This window comes from Phalacrocorax carbo, chromosome 4 (assembly GCF_963921805.1).
Source record: "Phalacrocorax carbo chromosome 4, bPhaCar2.1, whole genome shotgun sequence".
Lineage (NCBI taxonomy): Eukaryota > Metazoa > Chordata > Aves > Suliformes > Phalacrocoracidae > Phalacrocorax > Phalacrocorax carbo.
The window spans coordinates 1,953,069-1,971,226 of NC_087516.1; the positions used below are offsets into that span (position 1 = coordinate 1,953,069).

Genomic DNA, 18,158 nt, shown 5'->3' on the forward strand with positions numbered 1-18,158 from the left:
CGTTTGGGAAGCGACTTGTAAAACATGCAAATGGGGGGAAAAAAAAAAAGTGTCCAAAGATGAAATCTGAGAGTTGCAGAAGTTGCATTTTGCAGGCAATGAGCTCATCTTGGCCCTCCCTTTCCAGAAGGGAAAGATAAAGCTGAAGACATTGCAGGGGGCTGGGCAAACGATGTTAAATAGATTAATACCCTTGAGCACAGCGTCCGTAGGGCAGGCTTTGCAGGACGAACCCCTTGCTAACGTGCGATGGGAAAAGCGGGAACCCTGTGTGATGGTGTCGTGAGGAGGTAAGGTGGAATTTGGTGTGAAAAATTGCATTTCTTGGTACTTGCACACAAAGCGGGGAGACGTGTTGAAATACTTACGATGGGTGTTCCAAAGGGAATGTAACCTATTAAAAAAAGGAAGAAAAAAGAAGAGATGCATGCATTTTAATACACAGTTTGGGGTCGGGGAAAAAAAAAATTACCTCTGAGACATTTTAGGTTTAGGGTAGTTGAGGGTAGAAGCCACACCTGGCTTCCACCAGCTCCACACCACCACGGGGACATCTATGGACCTGACGCACCAAGCATCAACTAAAGCAGCCTCTTGATTTTTGCCTAATCTCTTTCCCATCCTTTATTCGCCTTTCTTGGTTTGTAGTCTAAGTATTCCCTGAAACTTATAACACCTAGACCCTAAAGCTTACTCCAGCAGACCCAGTCTGTGCCAGTTCGTGGTACTAGCACTTCAGAGAGCACCGTGTTGTTGAGCTGGGCTAGGCAGCTAGCAAAAACTCAAACCACCAGAAGGAAAGGGATGACAGCTCAGACCAGGACCCGCTCGGCCCGGACCAGGAGGAGCTGGATGCTGCTGCGGTGGTGCTAACTGAGCTGACCTAGTGGCTTGCTGCCATGGAAAGGGGGAGATCCTGCCCCCCTTCCCAGGCTCAGTCACGCAATCTGTTCCCTCCCTCGTGCCAGCTCTGTTGCTCATCAGACCCTCCCACAGCCTACCCTCGCTAACCCAGGAGAAAACCCTCCAGCGTTCTGTGCCCCTTCCCCTCTTGTTGAGCCTGGTCCCACCAGAAGAGCATGCTGAAGATGCTCATGAAGCCACCCAACAAGCTGCAGAGCCCATGCCAATTCAGGAGCAGGACCATGCCACCCTAGATGGGACCTCCCTCTTTCACCATCTGCTTTTATCAACCTCTCTGCTAGTGATTTTATACCAGGAGAGCTCATTTATTTCTAGGTCAGTAGAAAAAGGAAAAGGGTACAGGCTGAAGAAAGTATATTTGTATCACGGAGGAGACGGGGACTATTTTAATCATAGGTGTAAGTTAAAGCTCTCTATATTAGCAATAAGCCTTTACCCCAAATTTTATTGAGTGCCACAAAAATCAAACGCTTCACATTTTTCCCCTGCTAAGCCTGCCAATTTTTGTGCTAATTATAATTCATCTCTATGACTTCCACTAGAAGGTCTCGGAGCATTTTACCAATATTACTGAATTAAGCCTCATGGATCCAATTTACAGTTGGAAAGGGCAAAGACCTGAGGAAGAAAAATTTAAAAAAAAAAAAAAAAAAAAACCAAAAAAAACCACAAAACTACAGAACGAGGCAGCAAAGCAGTGGGTCCTGGCTCTTCTCCCCTCCACTTCACCTGCAACATCATCCTTCTTCAAAGAACTGGAGAACGAAACCAACCAACCCTGTTATTTTTCCCCTGTGCCCAGTATTCAGGTGAGGATGTTCCCCCCTAGAACATGGAAACAGTTATTGATTGAAATTGGTCCTCTGGGAAAGGACCAAGGCTGCATTTGCCTCCTCGGGAGAACTGCTATTCAACCAGCGCAGAGGTAGCTGAGGACCTGGGACCCCCAAAATGGGAGGGAGGAGGTGACAATTTAATAATTAAGCAGCCTGGTTAAGCCACAGAGAAGCTAATTCTTCCTGGGCTCCCAGTGCCATGGCTATTTGGCACCACCACACACGGGGGAATAGGGCTCATCCCATTCTCTCCTGGAGAATAAAACCTTAAAGTGCTTGTTGGGCATCAAGCTTCACTGTTTACTACAAAATTAAAATGCCCATTATAGTAATGGATACCTCAAAAATACCAGAAAATACATTCGCTTGAGTCCACGTTAAAATATCTGGAGGAAAGGAAAATACTAAGCACTAGATCTCACGCAGGCATTTAGGATCTTAATTTTCCCTGATTGCAAAGGGATTTAGGCATTTGAATTACTTTCTGATCGCGGTCTTAACGTTGACAAGACGCAATTCAAAAGCAGGAGGGAAAAAAAATAATATTTTGTACAAATTCCTAGTAAAATTAATGATTGCCTGATCAGGACATACTATACCTGACATTCGGAAAGGCATGAAGATGGTCTCGTTTGTATCGGGATGGATGATGGCCTGTAAAACAGTCAGCAAACAGACACAGTGAAGGCACAGCAACAGTTGGCAAGGCACAGCGAAGCCAGCACTCAGCCTCTACAAAGAGCACCTTCAGTCAGACTCTACCAGGGGACTTTGTGCCTCTCGGCACCCTCCTTGCTTCTGCAGCTCCGACCAAAGGCAGTTCTTGTCTGGCAGCCTCCACAAAACCTCCTCCTACTGCTGCTTTCCCCTCTCTTTAAATAATTTAGCATAAGTTACTAATTTAGAAGTAAATAATTTAACCTGAAATCTAGAAAGTGGCTCTTTCTCAGCACTAATATATCCCAAAGGCCACCCACTGCTGCACCTTAAGCCCAGGGGGGGAAATGCAGATTTAGGAGGGGAAAAGGGAAACCACCGTAGGAAGCCTGAATGCTGCTCCAGGATCTGGCTGAGTTGGGATAAAAACATGCAGGTATGGCCCACTCCGGCTGTCACCATACGGGTCACACAAAAAAACCACGCCCTCGCATGCCACAGGATTTGGGTTTGCCAGGAAATTCAATCTTTACATGTTGAAAACGTAATTCAGCCTGTCCGCAGCTTCTCAGCCAGCGCTGGTGGCTGCGGACAGCCCAGCCTCCATGGAAATCCTAAATCTGTTTTACCCATAAACACCCAACGAAGCTCACTTGGCCCATTTTTACCAAGTTTTACAAAGAACCCAGGAGGTTGCGCTGGCATTGACTGGCTGGAGGTGAAAAATCAACCCCCAAGCGATCCGGGACTGCAGAGGAGGAAGGTACGACATAGCTACAAGCCTTACCAAAGAACTGTCAAACTATTTTCAAAAGACTGGAGACAAGAAATCTCTTGACTAGACAGGAAGGAGAAAATGAAGACATCAAAATATATAAATATAAAAAAAAAAAAATCAGACTCTTTGGTGGCAACAGTGTTCTCTGCATTTACATTTCTGTGGCAAGACAAAACAGCAACTGGCAAAGTCAATAATGGAGAAGAGGACAGCATCGCTTAGCAAAAAGGAAAAAAGCAGCAACAGTTGAAAACAATAGTGAAATATTTTAAAAGTGCGTTACCTGCTTTATTTTTTGAGCTCCCCACAGCTAGAAAAAGAAAAGAAAACATTGCATTTAAAAAAAAAAATGACCTGTGTAGTTTCATACCAAGCCCCAAATATTCATCTTTTAGCTGCTGTAGTAAACGAACGTGAGGGACTGCTTTAAAACAGACTCATTTTCTGCATCCTTCCAAAATGTATTTAAAGATCCTTCACGCACACCGAGCTCCTTCAAATCTGGGTGGCCAGTAAGACCAGCAAGGCAGAGAAGATATTCTTTCTCATGACTGAATGGTAAGAAAGAATAACAACAACCAGACCTCACGCTCTGCTATAAGCTTTACAAATCGAGAATTATCTCAGTAACTGTCGCACGTAGATCTCAAGGTAAATTTAGCACAGCCTCTCCTTGGACGAGCTTCCTGCGGAAATCGAGGCTTGCTGGGGAACAAAGGTGGAGCAACCTGAATTCAGAATAAACCACCACTAGTTCATTTTTCACAAGGGAAATGCACCAAAAAATGCTCGTGAAGAGGAAAAAATCTCCTTTAAAACTCTCATGAGTGCCGACTGTTATTTACTGACTGTAATTCAACAGCATCAAAACACCACAAGTCTGTCTCAGGCAGCGGAGATCTATGAGCACCGAGGAAGAAGCACCATTCGTGAGGTGCAGGTAGAGCTAACGAGGAGGTGCACAACATCAAGAGATGCTCTGGCATATATATATAAACCCATAGTCTGCCCCTGCTTAATAAAGCCAGAAGGTTTTCCTCTACGAATTATGCCTAAATGCAAATTATAATTAAAGAAAAAAAAAAATCTCCATTTTGATGTATATGATTCTAGAGAGGAATGAAAATACAGGATTCCTGTAAAATACCGCAATAGATCAATTGCTTTTACTATTAAGAACTGTTCTGCTCAGCTCAAGTCTGGCTTCAACTTCCAGGCGCTGGCTTGTGTTACACCTCTGTCTGACAGCCTCCAGCGCTATTTTTGTTCTTCACGCAGGTACTTGGAGCTGCTAAAGCCACCCTTTAACCTTCGCTTAAAGTAAAAAAATAAATAAAATAAAATTCATCCGAGCCAGGAGACTGGCTGTTTCACTGGCAAGGCGCATTTGCCAATCTTTTAACCACCCTCGTGGCTCTTTTACATCTTTCCAATTTGTCAACATCCTCTTGAATCGAGGACGCCAGAAACCAGACAAATTATTCCAACAACACTTGTACCAGTGCCAAAGCAAGGGTAGGCTAACCTGATGAGTTCTGCTCTTGCTGTTGATAAATCAGAAGATAGTGATAGCTCTTTTTGCTTGGAGAACTCATGATTACCCACCCGAATACCCACCCAAGTGCCTTGTGGATATTTTGCAACACAAGCACTCATGCTTAAGATTTTATCATTATTATGGTATAAATTAAGCCTCGTTCTGCCATTCTCCTTCACCCAAGGTTTAGTGCCTTCCCCAAATATAAATCCATTAAAATACCATTGGAATAAGGTAAATTCTTTATTAAAAACAGCATAAATCGACCCACTGATATTAGCAATCCTGGTATTTCACTCCAAATTCAGCTCTCACTCCAGAATTGAAGTTCTGTGATGAACTCCACTGTGTGCGATGAATTACTGGAATATCTAAATGTCACAGGCTGATGCACATATTCCACAAGGCTCTTTCCTGAGGAAAACTTCCCTTTTTAAGGAAAATCATTATTCCCCATTATACAGTTGAAAAACCGAGGTTAAGGGACACAAAGAGACGATCTTTGTGGCTGGCAGAGACAAGATGTGTCTACCCTCACCAATCCTAAAATCCAAAGGGAGGAAGGCTGCATGCCCAGACAGCATCCAGGGCTCTTCTGCACCTGCCTGCCCACCAGCCCGAGAGCTTCCATGGGGTGAAAGAGGAAGCCTTCAAACTGCAGGTGACTACCCAAAGCATCCCAGAAACCCTACAGCTGCCCAGTCTCACGTATCACAGAATCCTGGACTGGGGGGTCGGAAGGGCCCTCTGGGAGCTCATCCCGTCCCACCCCTGCTGGAGCAGGCACCCCCAGAGCAGGGGCACAGGGCCGCGTCCAGGCGGGGGGTGAATGTCTCCAGGGAAGGGACCCCACAGCCTCTCTGGGCAGCCTGTGCCCCTGCTCGGGCACCCGCACAGGGAAGGGGTTTGTCCTCATGTTCAGGGGGAACTTCCCGTGTTCCAGCTTGTGCCCGTGGCCCCTTGGCCTGGCGTTGGGCACCGCTGAAAAGAGCCCAGTCCCACCCCACTGACACCCGCCCTTCAGATATTGATAAGCATTGATGAGATCCCCCCTCAGCCTTCTCTTCTCCAGGCTGAACAAGCCCAGGTCTCTCAGCCTTTCCTCACAAGGGAGATGCTCCAGCCCCTGACCATCTCCGTAGCTCTCCTCTGAACTCTCTCCAGCAGTTCCCTGCCCTTCTTGACCTGGGAAGCCCAGACCTGGACGCAGCCCCCCAGATGTGGCCTCACTGGGGCAGAGCAGAGGGGCAGGAGAACCTCCCTCGCCCTGCTGCCCACACGCCTTTCCATGCACCCCAGGACACCGCTGGCCCCCTTGGCCCCAAGGGCCCGGTGCTGGCTCAGGGTCACCTCGCTGCCCCCCAGCACCCCCAGGGCCTCTCAGCAGAGCCGCTCTCCAGCAGGGCCCCCCCAGCCTGTGCTGGTGCGGGGGGTTGTTCCTCCCCAGGGGCAGGACCCTGCACTGGCTCTGGTTGAATTCCCTGAGGTTCCCCTGGGCCCAGCTCTCCAGCCTGCCCAGCTCTCGCTGGATGCCAGCACAGCCTCTGGTGCATCAGCCGCTCCTCCCGGCTTGGGATCGTCAGGGAACTCGCTGAGGGGGATGCTGTGTCCCTTCGCCCAGGGCATTGATGGATGTGTTGACCAGGACTGGCCCCAGCACAGACCCCTGGGGAACAGCGCTAGTGACAGGTCTCCATCCACACTCTGCACCTTAGATATGAAATGAAACCACAGGGTTTTCGTCTCCAACTGCGAGCACCAAGGCTAGCAAAAAGGAAGAGGGATGGTTTCTGAGCCAGCGCTATGGCTTTTTTGGTCAAATTATCTAATTTCATTAATTGATCCCAATATTTATGCATTTTCCTGCTGCAGTGCAAATATTGTTAGAACATGAGATTTCATTACTTCTCAGAAAGAGACTTTACAAGATGCACCTGATGAGTCACCTAAAGATTCTGCCAGCTCATTTTCACTTTTTTATCCTCTAATTCATTTTCTGTCTGCAGCATTTTTCAATAGCTCCAGTACTCTGACGAGGCTTGCCAGCTGGGGGGCTCGTTTCTGAGAGCAAGCCTCTATTTTTCTGGGGATTTCATTCACACTCTCTCTGGCCACCTTCAAAAAGAAGCCAGATTTTGATCTCATTTAGAGTAGCGTGAATCCAAAGCGTCTTCACCAGAGCATGTGGAATGACTCTAGACCGGTGCTCAATTTATGTTAGATTTAGATCCATGATGTCTAAATACAGTCAGCTTATTCTGGGTGGGTCTCCTGTAATAGATGATCTTCCTTTATATCAACTTTGCTGTCCATCACTGGCTCAAAGCTACACAGCGCTTTTGCCACTACTCAAATTTGGGTGCAAGAACCAAACCTGCTTGTACATGGGTTTACACCAAAGAAGCCTGGAGGACATGGGAGCAGGAGCGTTGGAGCACTGTTAATATTCCACTACCCAGCCAGCAACCTAAGCAGGCAGCGATGGACAAGTTTCTCCAGCCCGTGGCCCTTGCAGCCTTCCAGCAGGACAGATCAGGCTCTGCTTCATGGAGATGTCCTTCATGGGCATGGAGGAATTGGCTCCAGGACCATTTGCAAGTGCTCCCAGCACCAGCATTTCAGGACACTGTACTCATGGATGAGATTTCCATCCATCCTTCCCAGGATTCTGTTTCTTCTACAATTTTTTGAGGAAGAGATACTCACCACTTTGCTCACCACCTACAGCAAATAGCTTTAAAACCCTGAACTCAGGAACTGAACTCAGTTATACAGAAACATTACATGCTTATGATGTTTGAGGAAGGGTATCAAAGACTACCATGACCTAAAGAGAACCAAAGCTGCAGTAAGGAGCTAGAGAATGGAATAACTCTCAGGGAATAGATATGGCCTTTGGTTGATGGGACATTCATTAGCATTCCTTATTTAGCAGCAGAATCGCAGCTTAGAGATAGCTTTCAAAAAAAAAGGTAGTTATTTAAAGAATATATCCAGCCCAAATCTATTAGCTAACACCTGCCACTATAAAAACAGTACAAAGGGTACCAGTTATTCTTAAGAGATTAACTTCCCTCCTATTATAGTAAGACTTCATGGTCCTGGACTCAAAGATGGGATTTCTCCCCTCTGCCCCCCGGCCCCACCACATAAAGCTTCACCTAGATTCGAAAACCATGTTTACAAATTTTTCACCCTTGTTTACAGCTGGCTCCAATGCTGCTAAAAGAAGTGGCCAGCTCAACCCCACACAAGTGCAGTTGGCAGTATCCACACCACCTACTATATCGCCGAAGTGGGCCTTGGGTGTCTAAGGTCAGGACAGCCCTGACAGATTCACACCACCTACTCCCTTGCATTGCCAGCAACCACCTCCCTACAGTCAATGGAGAAACAAAGGCAGATCTGATGTCGGGCATCTGCAATAGATGCACTTAGCGCTTCCCTCCCTCAACTGGATGTGCCAACAGGATCCGAGTTCCCTGCACAATCATAGAATTGTTAAAGTTGGAAAAGACCTCTAAGATCACCAAGGCCAACCACCAACCCAACACCCCCCGGCCTCCTAAACCATGTCCCCAAGTGCCACGTCTGCACGGTGTTTGAACCCCCCCAGGGACGGTGACTCCCCCACCTCTCTGGGCAGCCTGTGCCAGGGCCTGACCGCTCTGGCAGGGAAGGCATTTTCCCTCATCTCCAACCTAAACCTCCCCTGACGCAGCCTGAGGCCGTTCCCTCTCGTCCTGTCACTGGTGACTTGGGAGCAGAGACCGACCCCCCCCTCACTCCAGCCCCTCTCAGGCAGCTGCAGAGAGCGAGAAGGGCTCCCCTCAGCCCCCTCTTCTCCAGGCTAAACCCCCCCAGCCCCCTCAGCCGCCCCCCAGCACACTTGTGCTCCAGACCCTGCCCCAGCCCTGCTGCCCTTCTCTGGACACGCTCCGGCAACTCATACAGTAGTAGACATTGACATGATCTTAAATCCACGGGTGCATGCTCTGGATATGCCACGTCAGGAATAACTCTACAGAGGAAAGCTCTTACTGATTAACCACACATTAAACATGCGTAATGACATGGCACAGTTATTTTCAAAAAGCTAATGAGGAGTCACGTGGCAGATGAGCCCTACGTGTAAGAGAAAACACAGCAGTTTAAGTTCTGCAAAGACTGAGCGGTCTACCTGTGTTAGACTTTGCACCATCATCACTCACAACAGTTTGCAAAATTCCTCTAGTAAAGACAAGGTCAAAGAGGAAATCCTCAGAGGAATGAGTATTTTTCGTTAATTCATTTCATCTGTCCAGTCAAGTGGAGACAGAGTTCCACCTCAAAATCTGCTCGTCCCGTTCCCGCTCCATCAGGGAGGGTCTCACCCTTTCACGAGACCCTGCTTGTACCCATGAAATCTTGACTTTAATAAGTTAACAGCCTGGAGTTTGCACCCCATCGGAAATTGCCAGTAGTTTCACACTCCGGGAGTTGCAAGGTTTATTAAAGCAAAGCTCAGATTATCTATCCCACACTGAATTCCAAATATTGGGTGTCAGGAGAGGAACATGTGATGCAGCAAAGCTCGTTCTGAAGAAGAAGCAGCTGCTTTCATGTGTGTGGCCATTTGGAGGGACAGCCTCCAAAACCAGATGCGCTTTCAATAATCCCAATTGCTTAAACAATATGAAACCAGAGGAAAAAAAGAAAGGAAAAAGAAAACCTTGCTCAAAAGGCATAACTTACTGTGCTTGGAAAAGTCACTGAGGAGCGCGTCAGACCGGCAACAGGGATCTGGCAATCTGGCATCGCATTAGTGCCAAGCAATAGCGATGACTCTGAACAAGTTTGAATTTCATTCTAGATCCCATAACTGGTAGTCAAATGGCCAGAGGTGGGACTCATCCCCTCTAACAGACATCTACAATATAATAAATACCTGCTGCAGCAAATTCTCCATATTTCCTTTACGTCAGGTGGCAGAAAACAGGCAGTTCATCTCATCACAACTAAACGACCAGTATGGACTGGACACCTGCACTCCAGCAGTGCTTGCTTCTCTCTGTTGACTTTAAGATGGTACCAACATGATTAGTTCTGGCTCAAACTGGGTTTGGCTTAAGATGTAAAAACATCCCAAAGCGTCAAGCACCCGCAGCTTGTACCGACTTCAGCACAGCTTGCTAAGGCACAGTTTCTTTGGATTCCAACAGGAATTTGATGAAAGTCGAAGATTTTCTATCAGAACATTTAGGAATCCCAGACTTAAGCACTGCAGCTTTTCCAAACACAAATCTAGCTGAGCAGATCTGGTCCTTCCGAAGGGCCACCAGCTTGAGCCAGAAGCGCTCAGCAGCAGCTCCACCACACCCCGTCAGCAGGGTTAGCTCATATTAATCTTCATTATAAGGTTAAACATACCGGAAAACACGCATGATCCCTTTTCCCAGCAGTACCCTGGGACACCCCCAGTTGAAATTGCTCCTCGCAGCCCTTTTGGCAAGAAGGTAGAGCCTGAGCAAATGCAACTAGAGAAGAACATCCATCCATGGCCTCACCGCCGAAGCCCCGCTTGCTGAAATAGGAGGTCCATCCCAGGCAACTGGCGCTTCTCATGGATATTATTTCACTATGCTTCTGAAATTTTTTTACTGTTTTTAAGTTTACGTGGTTATGGATTAAGATCTCCCACGTGCCCACTGCATTGCACTCTCAACACAGCATCCCCTCTTACAGCACCACAATTTTCCCTACTGCCTTCCTAGTTATTAAAGGCATTTATGGCAGTCCGTCCACTCCAGGCAGCACCCCCAGAACCTCTCATCAGGTAACATGAAAACACATAAGCATCCATCAATTTTTAGTATTTCACTAAAACTAAACACCAGTGACAAACTCAAGGCAGTTTGGTGCAGCCCGACAGAGCTACAACACATTCCGCTTTGCTCTCCACCCATACTTTCTCCCCCAGGAATGTGATCACTCATGCTTTGCATGGCTTTCTTCCACTTCTCTCCAGCTTCAGTCCCAAAATCCCACTTCTTGAAAAGCGGTATTTAACGCAGAGACAAATAAATGCACACCACAAGCTCCAGCCAAAGCATTCAGTTAGGGCTGAACGCTTTTAGCAAGACTAATAGATTTACAGTGGTGGAATCCCAGACCTTTTGGTTCCACATTTAATGTCACCTGAATGTCTGCAAACCAGGTTGATGTGCCTAACCATACCTGAAGTCTGGCTTATCGCTCTCTGCAACTACCACACAGGAGGTTGTAGTGAGGTGGGGTCGGTCTCTGCTCCCAAGCAACAAGCAATAGGACAAGAGGAAACGGCCTCAGGCTGCGTCAGGGGAGGTTTAGGTGGGAGATGAGGGAAAATGTCTTCCCTGCCAGAGCGGTCAGGCCCTGGCACAGGCTGCCCAGAGAGGTGGGGGAGTCACCGTCCCTGGGGGGGTTCAAACACCGTGCAGACGTGGCACTTGGGGACATGGTTTAGGAGGCCTGGGGGTGCTGGGTTGGTGGTTGGACTTGGTGATCTTAGAGGTCTTTTCCAACCTTCATGATTCTATGATTTTCACTAACAAACAGGGAAAACAACATAACATAAACCACTGCCGACCCCTGCTCCTCAGTAGAAAATCTCACTAATGGACCTTTTGTAACCCTGCTCCCAATAATCTTTACATTAAAAAGGTTTTAGCTCTAAGGAGACAAAGATTAAATGCGTGGGATGAATCACAAGGGGTATCTATATATTTTCTGCCCCACACCTGGCACTGATTTAAGTCATCAGAAGAGGCACCAGAAGCCACTGCTCCTCTTGGATGCCAATGGGAAACTCCTTCCCCGTCCTAAGCATCACTGAGTCACAGCACCACGAGCTGCTGCCCGTCTGCAGAACCATAAAGCCTTCAAACAAATCCCCAGGTTGAAGAGCATTGGCGGAGATACCTGCCTGCACCGCAGCACGGCAAGGCAAGCGCCTCGGCGTTGGGAACCGGATTGGAAACCACAAGCAATTCCAGTGTAATACACAGATTTACACAGATACAAAACCAAGTGTAGGTGGAAACAGAATCAAGTCCCGACTGATAAAAAAAGATAGCACTTAAATAACACTTTGCAGCTTCGCAGCACTCAATAAACATTAACTAATTAATCCTCACAGCATTCTACTAGGAAGACTTAAGCAGAGTAAGAAGCACTCACAGAAAACCATTACTTGCACTAGGGTTGCAGAAGGACTTAGATGCCATTACATGGTTTAAAGCACTATTTTGGAAATCAGGCTTGCTAATCCAACTAGGTTGCTCAAGATCAGATTTGTTTCAGCTTACTTTAGCTATGCCGAGCTTGCGAATCTAATTTGATTTGTAATCTAGATGTGAATTTAGATAAACTCTCTTAATCTTCAAATGATGAGATGAAGCAAAGCCTGTTTGTAACCAAGCAAGAGCATCAATGGTAGCATTTAGCATGGTTTCTTTAAGGTGCATTAACCTACAATGCTTCTGCCCAGGATCTCTAGGTGCCTTTTGTCCTCTGACAGTCTGGAAATGATGCCTACAACATTTGACCCATCTTAGACCATCTTAGTGTCACAAAGAATACTTAGATTGCAGAAGAAAGAAGGTCCAAGTTCAGTCCTTGGACCAGCAAACAGGCTACTTTCTCGCAAAGAAAAGGAAGCAGCAGGACAACCGAAATATCTACGTTTTATCGTATCCTGCAAGAGAACAGAAGGGGAAAAAAAAAAAAGTACAGTTTACTGCAAATGGACCTCTTCGCTCTTCATCAACACTGTTAAGAAAAGCTATTATTGTCCAAAAGGGATGCTGTTTAGACTCTGATAGATTCATTGTTCTCTGCTGTGTCTGGGACAGCATGAGCGGCTCTTCCCGCTGCTAACATGATTGAAGGAAGAACACAGTAATAAATATATGCCCATTAAGCCGGTGAGCCTCTTTTCACTTCACTGATACTAATGGGGAAGAAATGAAACAGTTTCAAAACAGCAAGTTGCCAAAACTGCATTTGGAAAGGCTGAAGAGTGAGAAGTCACAACTGACACACCACAGTTCATGCTCCGCCAACGCTCGCAGGAAGGGGCTGGCTGGAGAATAGCAAGTGTCTGTCTCCAAGGGACAATTTCAAAAAGCTGCATTTTTCCTCTCACTACAGATCATTCAGTTTGGGTTTATTTTTAATTTTTTTTCCCTCCAACCACCCCCTTATGCTGAAGGGGTGAAGCTTTCAGGGTGGAGTTTCTAAGGGTACAAAATGGGTTAATAGAGTTGTCTCGCTGCTATCTTTTTTTCTAAGAGATACCGATGCAGCTTAACGTGCGTGGAGAAGTACACATACAGCCACGTGAACGGACAGATTGCCAACAGTAAATCTAGGGACTGATGCTGGACTAGATGATCTCCTGAGGTCCCCTCCAGCCTGAATTAGCCTATGATCCTACAGCAGGCAATGTGGAAGATCCGGACGGATCAAAAATCTAAACACCTGGTGTCTCGGAGCTACAAGGATTTTAGTCAGCAAAAGACCCACAGCTCAAGATGTTTAGTCTTGGTCTTATGAAACCTGGATTAATTCCCTACCTCCGTCACAGACTTATCTCCTCTTCAGCAGCCTGAGCTGGTATATGTTTATGGTGCCACAGCCCCAGCACCCCTCCCCAGCCCAGGCGTGCACTCCATCCCCGACATTGCACAGACAACGTAGAGCAGACAGAAAATACAGGGAGCTGCTCAAGTCAAAAAATGAAGCATTTTGGGAGTGGGGGAAGGGAGCTTTAGTTTTTATTAAGATCAGCTCTCTGAACCAGCTGTGCCAGTGCAAGCCAGCAAGGAGGTGGGAACACATGGCCGGGAGGAGAGGAGGCAGAGACATGGCAGTGCTGACTTAGATCAGCTCACGCTGCCATGGCATCACACTTTCCCTTGCAATATTCTGGGCACAGAACAAATTTCTACCAGTTCACATATAAAGTTCAGGGAATGATAAATTTAATAGGGACCATCTTTATTGTGGGTGCATATTTAAGGACAGAGTCACCTCCGTAGGGCTAACGGTTGCGTATGTACAAGCCTCGCATTTAGTTAATTATACAAGTTTTTAAAGCTCTTATTGACCCCATGCTGGCATTAAAAAATAAAAACCTTGCACAGGAAAAACATCATTCACTCTTGCACGTCCTCGTTCAAGGCACTCGGAGCACCCTCAGACACTTCTGCTATTCTGTGGCTCTTTACCTCTCTCTGCTGGCAGGACCACAGGGAGAAGCCAGGGTGCCAGCCCGAGATGAGGACCGAAGGGACAGAGGGGAGGTAGAAGAAGGCAATGAACCTTCATCGCCGGATTTCTTAGGCTGTATTCTACTTTCTGTTTAGATACTAAGTTTTTAGGACAGAGCGGTATGAATCTACAAACGGGGCAAAGCAGGGCTTTGATCCTAACTTACTCCTCAGCCTAATACCGCTCCAAATATTGAACAGCAGCAGCCTAGGCTGCGATATTAGGCAAGTGATATTAGGCTGATAGCTTAGCAGCTATTTCTACCCCAATTTCAAAGGCAAAAATGATTCAGCGCACAACGGAAAGGACACGATTTGCTGGCAATGCCAGCAGTGCAGTTCAAGCGTGGAATTACTGCAGGGAATCCTGGCATAGAAAATAAAAATACAAGGCATTTGCGGGGAAGAGCTGAAAGACAAGAGCAGCCTGAAGTCCATAACAGAATCTCCCCAGCATTGATACCTTACTGCAGTCTTTCCAAGGCAGATCTTTGGTGCCTGAATACTTTTTGCCCACATCTGAGGTCCATCGATGCTTTAGAGGGCTTTTCTGCCCATGCACATTTCTGCAGCACTGAGCACAAAAATCGCACACTAAAAAGCAGCTGTGTCGTAAAACGGGAGTGATTTAATCTGTATCTGATAGCCGCCGAGTGCTGCTTCTCTTAACTTTTACCACTGCTGACATGCCAGCATCAATCTGTTCCTCCAATCTGTGCTGGTCTGTTGGACAGGTTGGGAGAGGGACTCACACACACAGAGGACACAGATGCAATCCTACAAATTAGTGAAAGAAGCCTGAGGATAAAGGACAAAAGCCACATCATTATGCCCTGCAGCTGGTACAGCCTTTTGGTTTGAGGCTAAACCTCAGCACCAACCCTCCCCAGCCAGAGAAAACGTCCACTTTTAAGCAAGCTGGCTCTTCATCCTTGTTTATCGGGCTGATATTTTACCACCCCTGTTTTATAGGAGAAAGTATTCCCTCAAATGAAACCTTTTTACTCCAGCGGAGATTCCCTCCAGGAGGCAGTTTGGGGAATTGCCTGCCCTGTTTAGAATTGGATATGTTACAGTCTATACCTTCTGCTGCAAATTGGCTCCCAGTGCACTTGTGTGTGTCATTTTCACCTACCCACTCGCAGATCGCACCAGCCACCGGAGCTTCGTGCAAAGGGCCGGATTCTGCCAACCCCGGGAGCCACCAGCAGAAACCGTCATTAAAAGCAGCTTGCAGCAGTGGGCCTTTTAATACATCTCTCTCTTGCAGCGGAGCGGTCTGTAACGAATGCAGGCTATAAAGGTTGCTTAAGTATAATGAGAGATCACTTAAATGAGGAGCACAAAGTACAAAGAACAGACGAGATGAACCCTCACAGAAGGGCAATAATACAACAGTAGCTACAGAGCTGGAAAAGGACGGGACTTAAACGACGACCGAACCAGTTTCTCCCATCAACATGACTCCTACACATTTCCTTTTTTTCCCCTGCTTCTAAGGATCCCACTAATTTTTAGCTTCCTCCCGGAGCAGGAGATGAAAGGGGATACACGCCAGCAGATGACCCTCGGGCACTTCAAATTCACTTACCCCCTGCGGAAGAAGCCAAGTGAAGGACATCGACGGATGTGGTCACCAAACAGAACCAAACAATTAGAAGTTTACTAAACTCACCAGTTCTCTTGAAGTTTTCACAGCAAAAATTTCTACTTCTAAACCATTGTAAGAAACAGCTGTTTCTTCCATCAAACACTTCTGGGTCCGTGGAGTTCAATCACCCAACGCAGAGACACGCAACCACCCAAAATCCCCCATCAGGAGACCAAACCTCCCCAAAAGCCTTCAGGGAGCTTGTTCTCCAAGCATGTTCTCCAGTCCTGTTAAAATATCTAACCCAAGGGACCAAGAGAACAGAAATGCACCCCAAATGGTTGCATTACCAATAATATCTTTTTATTTAGAGAAAAATTATGCAATCATAAGATTCTGCCGGAGAGGTGGCTCGGTCACAGTGTGGGGTATTTCCACTACACAGAATGTTTTCGATTGGTGGGATTTTAGTAAGTGGAACAGAAAACACTCAACTTCATATAGAATAAAAAGCAAGTTCGCCTCTTAAATGTTCAAAGAAAAAGTTGGGTAAATAAGCTAAGCTGAAGAAGTGGAGACGGAACATGTTTTCTTGCTCCAATATGTAGCACTGAATAAATACTTCGCAAGCGGCTATTAGTCCTCTGTTTTGCTGAGTACATCATTGAAACACCTATGATAAAAATCATGTTTTAAAAACATTTTTCTAATGTAGGAAAAAACCCTACAGTTTCCCCTCAATAAAAAGCTATCAGCAGTCTAGCAGCTATTGACAGTTAAGAGATCAATTCTTCATTTTTCCTAATGACGCCCAAGAAATAGGTTTTTACCACCTTGAGTTAATGGTCATTTTCCAGAGTGGAGAAATCACTCCAGTTCAAGAGCAAGTACAAGAGCTACTGGATGAGTGTGAGAGACCTGAAAGTGGAAGAGATGTAGGTGTTGGTGTCCATGAGTCATCTCAAGAGAGAGTCACTGGAGCGAAGCAGCATTCATTCTGGAAACTGGCTCAGAGATGGTCATGGGGAACTGGAGCAAAGTACAATTATAGCTCTTCAGAGGTTTTTTTTTTCTTTAGATAGTCCATAATTGTTCCATTTCAGCTCATTTTCAAAAATCTGCTCTGAAAATGCAGAAGAGGAAGACTCGCTCTACAAGAACCCTGTCAAGAAGATAAGTGCGGAGGAGATACTTGATGTTACATAGCTTTAGGCTTTTGTATTTTCCATTTTTCATGCGGTGAAACCATTTCAGCAAGCAATATAGATTGTGCTGAGCTGTTGTTGTGCTTTCAGCTACTGCCTGCCATCCTTCATGAGAACCATGAATTTCTGAATGAGGGGAAAAAATGGAATTTGAACACTGTCAAATGCGCCGTACCACAGAAGTGGATCAGTCAGGAGATTAGTGAAACAACTCTGTCAAAACAACTTGTCTTCTTGATCTCAAAGATGATATTTGGCGGGGGGTGTTGGGCTCTTAGAAAGCTAATGCATTAAAATTCTGCCCAAACTGCTATTTTTAAAGGCTTCTAAGGTGATCATGATTTTAATTCTGATTATGAAGCCTAGAAGACCATTCAGGCATCTCTTCTATGCACGTGCCATACCCAATCCATGCCTGAAGAGCCTGTTATAAGGGTAGAAATTGCATCTCTAAGGGGCTCTAGCAACCAAACCTGAATCAGCTCTTAAACAAAGAAGATAAAGCTGAGTGCTTCTTTCCCGAGCATCACATGAAGTTCTACCCAGCCTTTTTGATAAGTAATAATAGCGAATTAGCCTCGCTCAGATACAAATGCATTACCACATCAGATGAGCCGAGCCACCACTCCAGTATGCACTTTGTGCCCGCAGTGAGTGAGGTGATTAGCTCTGTTCACAGTCAGAGAGGGGTAAAAAATTTTAAAAATCAGTCAAAAATCAAATTACCCCTCATCTGCTGGTCTTCTGTCAGCACGTGGCAACTTCAGCAGTGCATCAGAGGTGTGTGTGACACTCAGTTATCAGCTACGTAAAACATCAGACAGCTCGGTCTTTTATTCCAACGTCAACCCATGCACGCGAGCCACAAAGTGGGCACCTCTCCAGAGCTGCATCAAATCCCTTTCCCGAATTAGCACTAGAACAACTGCAAATTGTTAATGCCTTGTAGCCAGAGTCCATCCTGCAGATAGCAGTGCACAGAAAAGCCCTAAAAATGGTAAAACTTAGCTTGAGGAAAGCAAAAGTGCATTCTCCAGGCATCTTTGGTTCACCGGTAGAAAATTTGGGGTGATATCTATGCAAGTGAGATGCTTCCCCTCCCCCAAAGCAATCAACCAGCACATCATATGTTCTGCAAATGCACCAGTAATTAATGAGACACTTACAGCTGTATATATCTGGCACACTCGTATTTAATTCAGCTCTGGCAAGGTTGCCAGCTACCCAGATCTCCCCGCACGCTCCCCTCCACCTTCTCCTCTGCCCTCAGAGTTAGAAAACAACCGGTGCTCAGAGTGCAAGTTTTGTGGCACACACTGAGAGCATCCAGCCCTACATCT

General features: G+C 46.3%; 1 protein-coding gene across 7 annotated transcripts in view; it reads right to left on the bottom strand.

Annotated features, from left to right (window-relative positions):
- The window catches only part of SFXN5 (sideroflexin 5), a 108,129-nt gene that overhangs the window by 61,149 nt on the left and 28,822 nt on the right, over positions 1-18,158 (bottom strand). For 6 of the 7 annotated variants that reach the window (XM_064448809.1, XM_064448805.1, XM_064448807.1 and 3 more), the window contains 3 exons: positions 3,479-3,505; positions 2,360-2,414; positions 369-394 (listed from right to left, as the gene is read on the bottom strand). The exons of the other annotated variant lie outside the window; for it this stretch is intronic. In XM_064448809.1, coding sequence (XP_064304879.1) covers positions 369-394; positions 2,360-2,414; positions 3,479-3,505 — 108 coding nt within the window. The remainder of the gene's footprint in view (positions 1-368; positions 395-2,359; positions 2,415-3,478; positions 3,506-18,158) is intronic. 7 annotated transcript variants of the gene reach the window in all.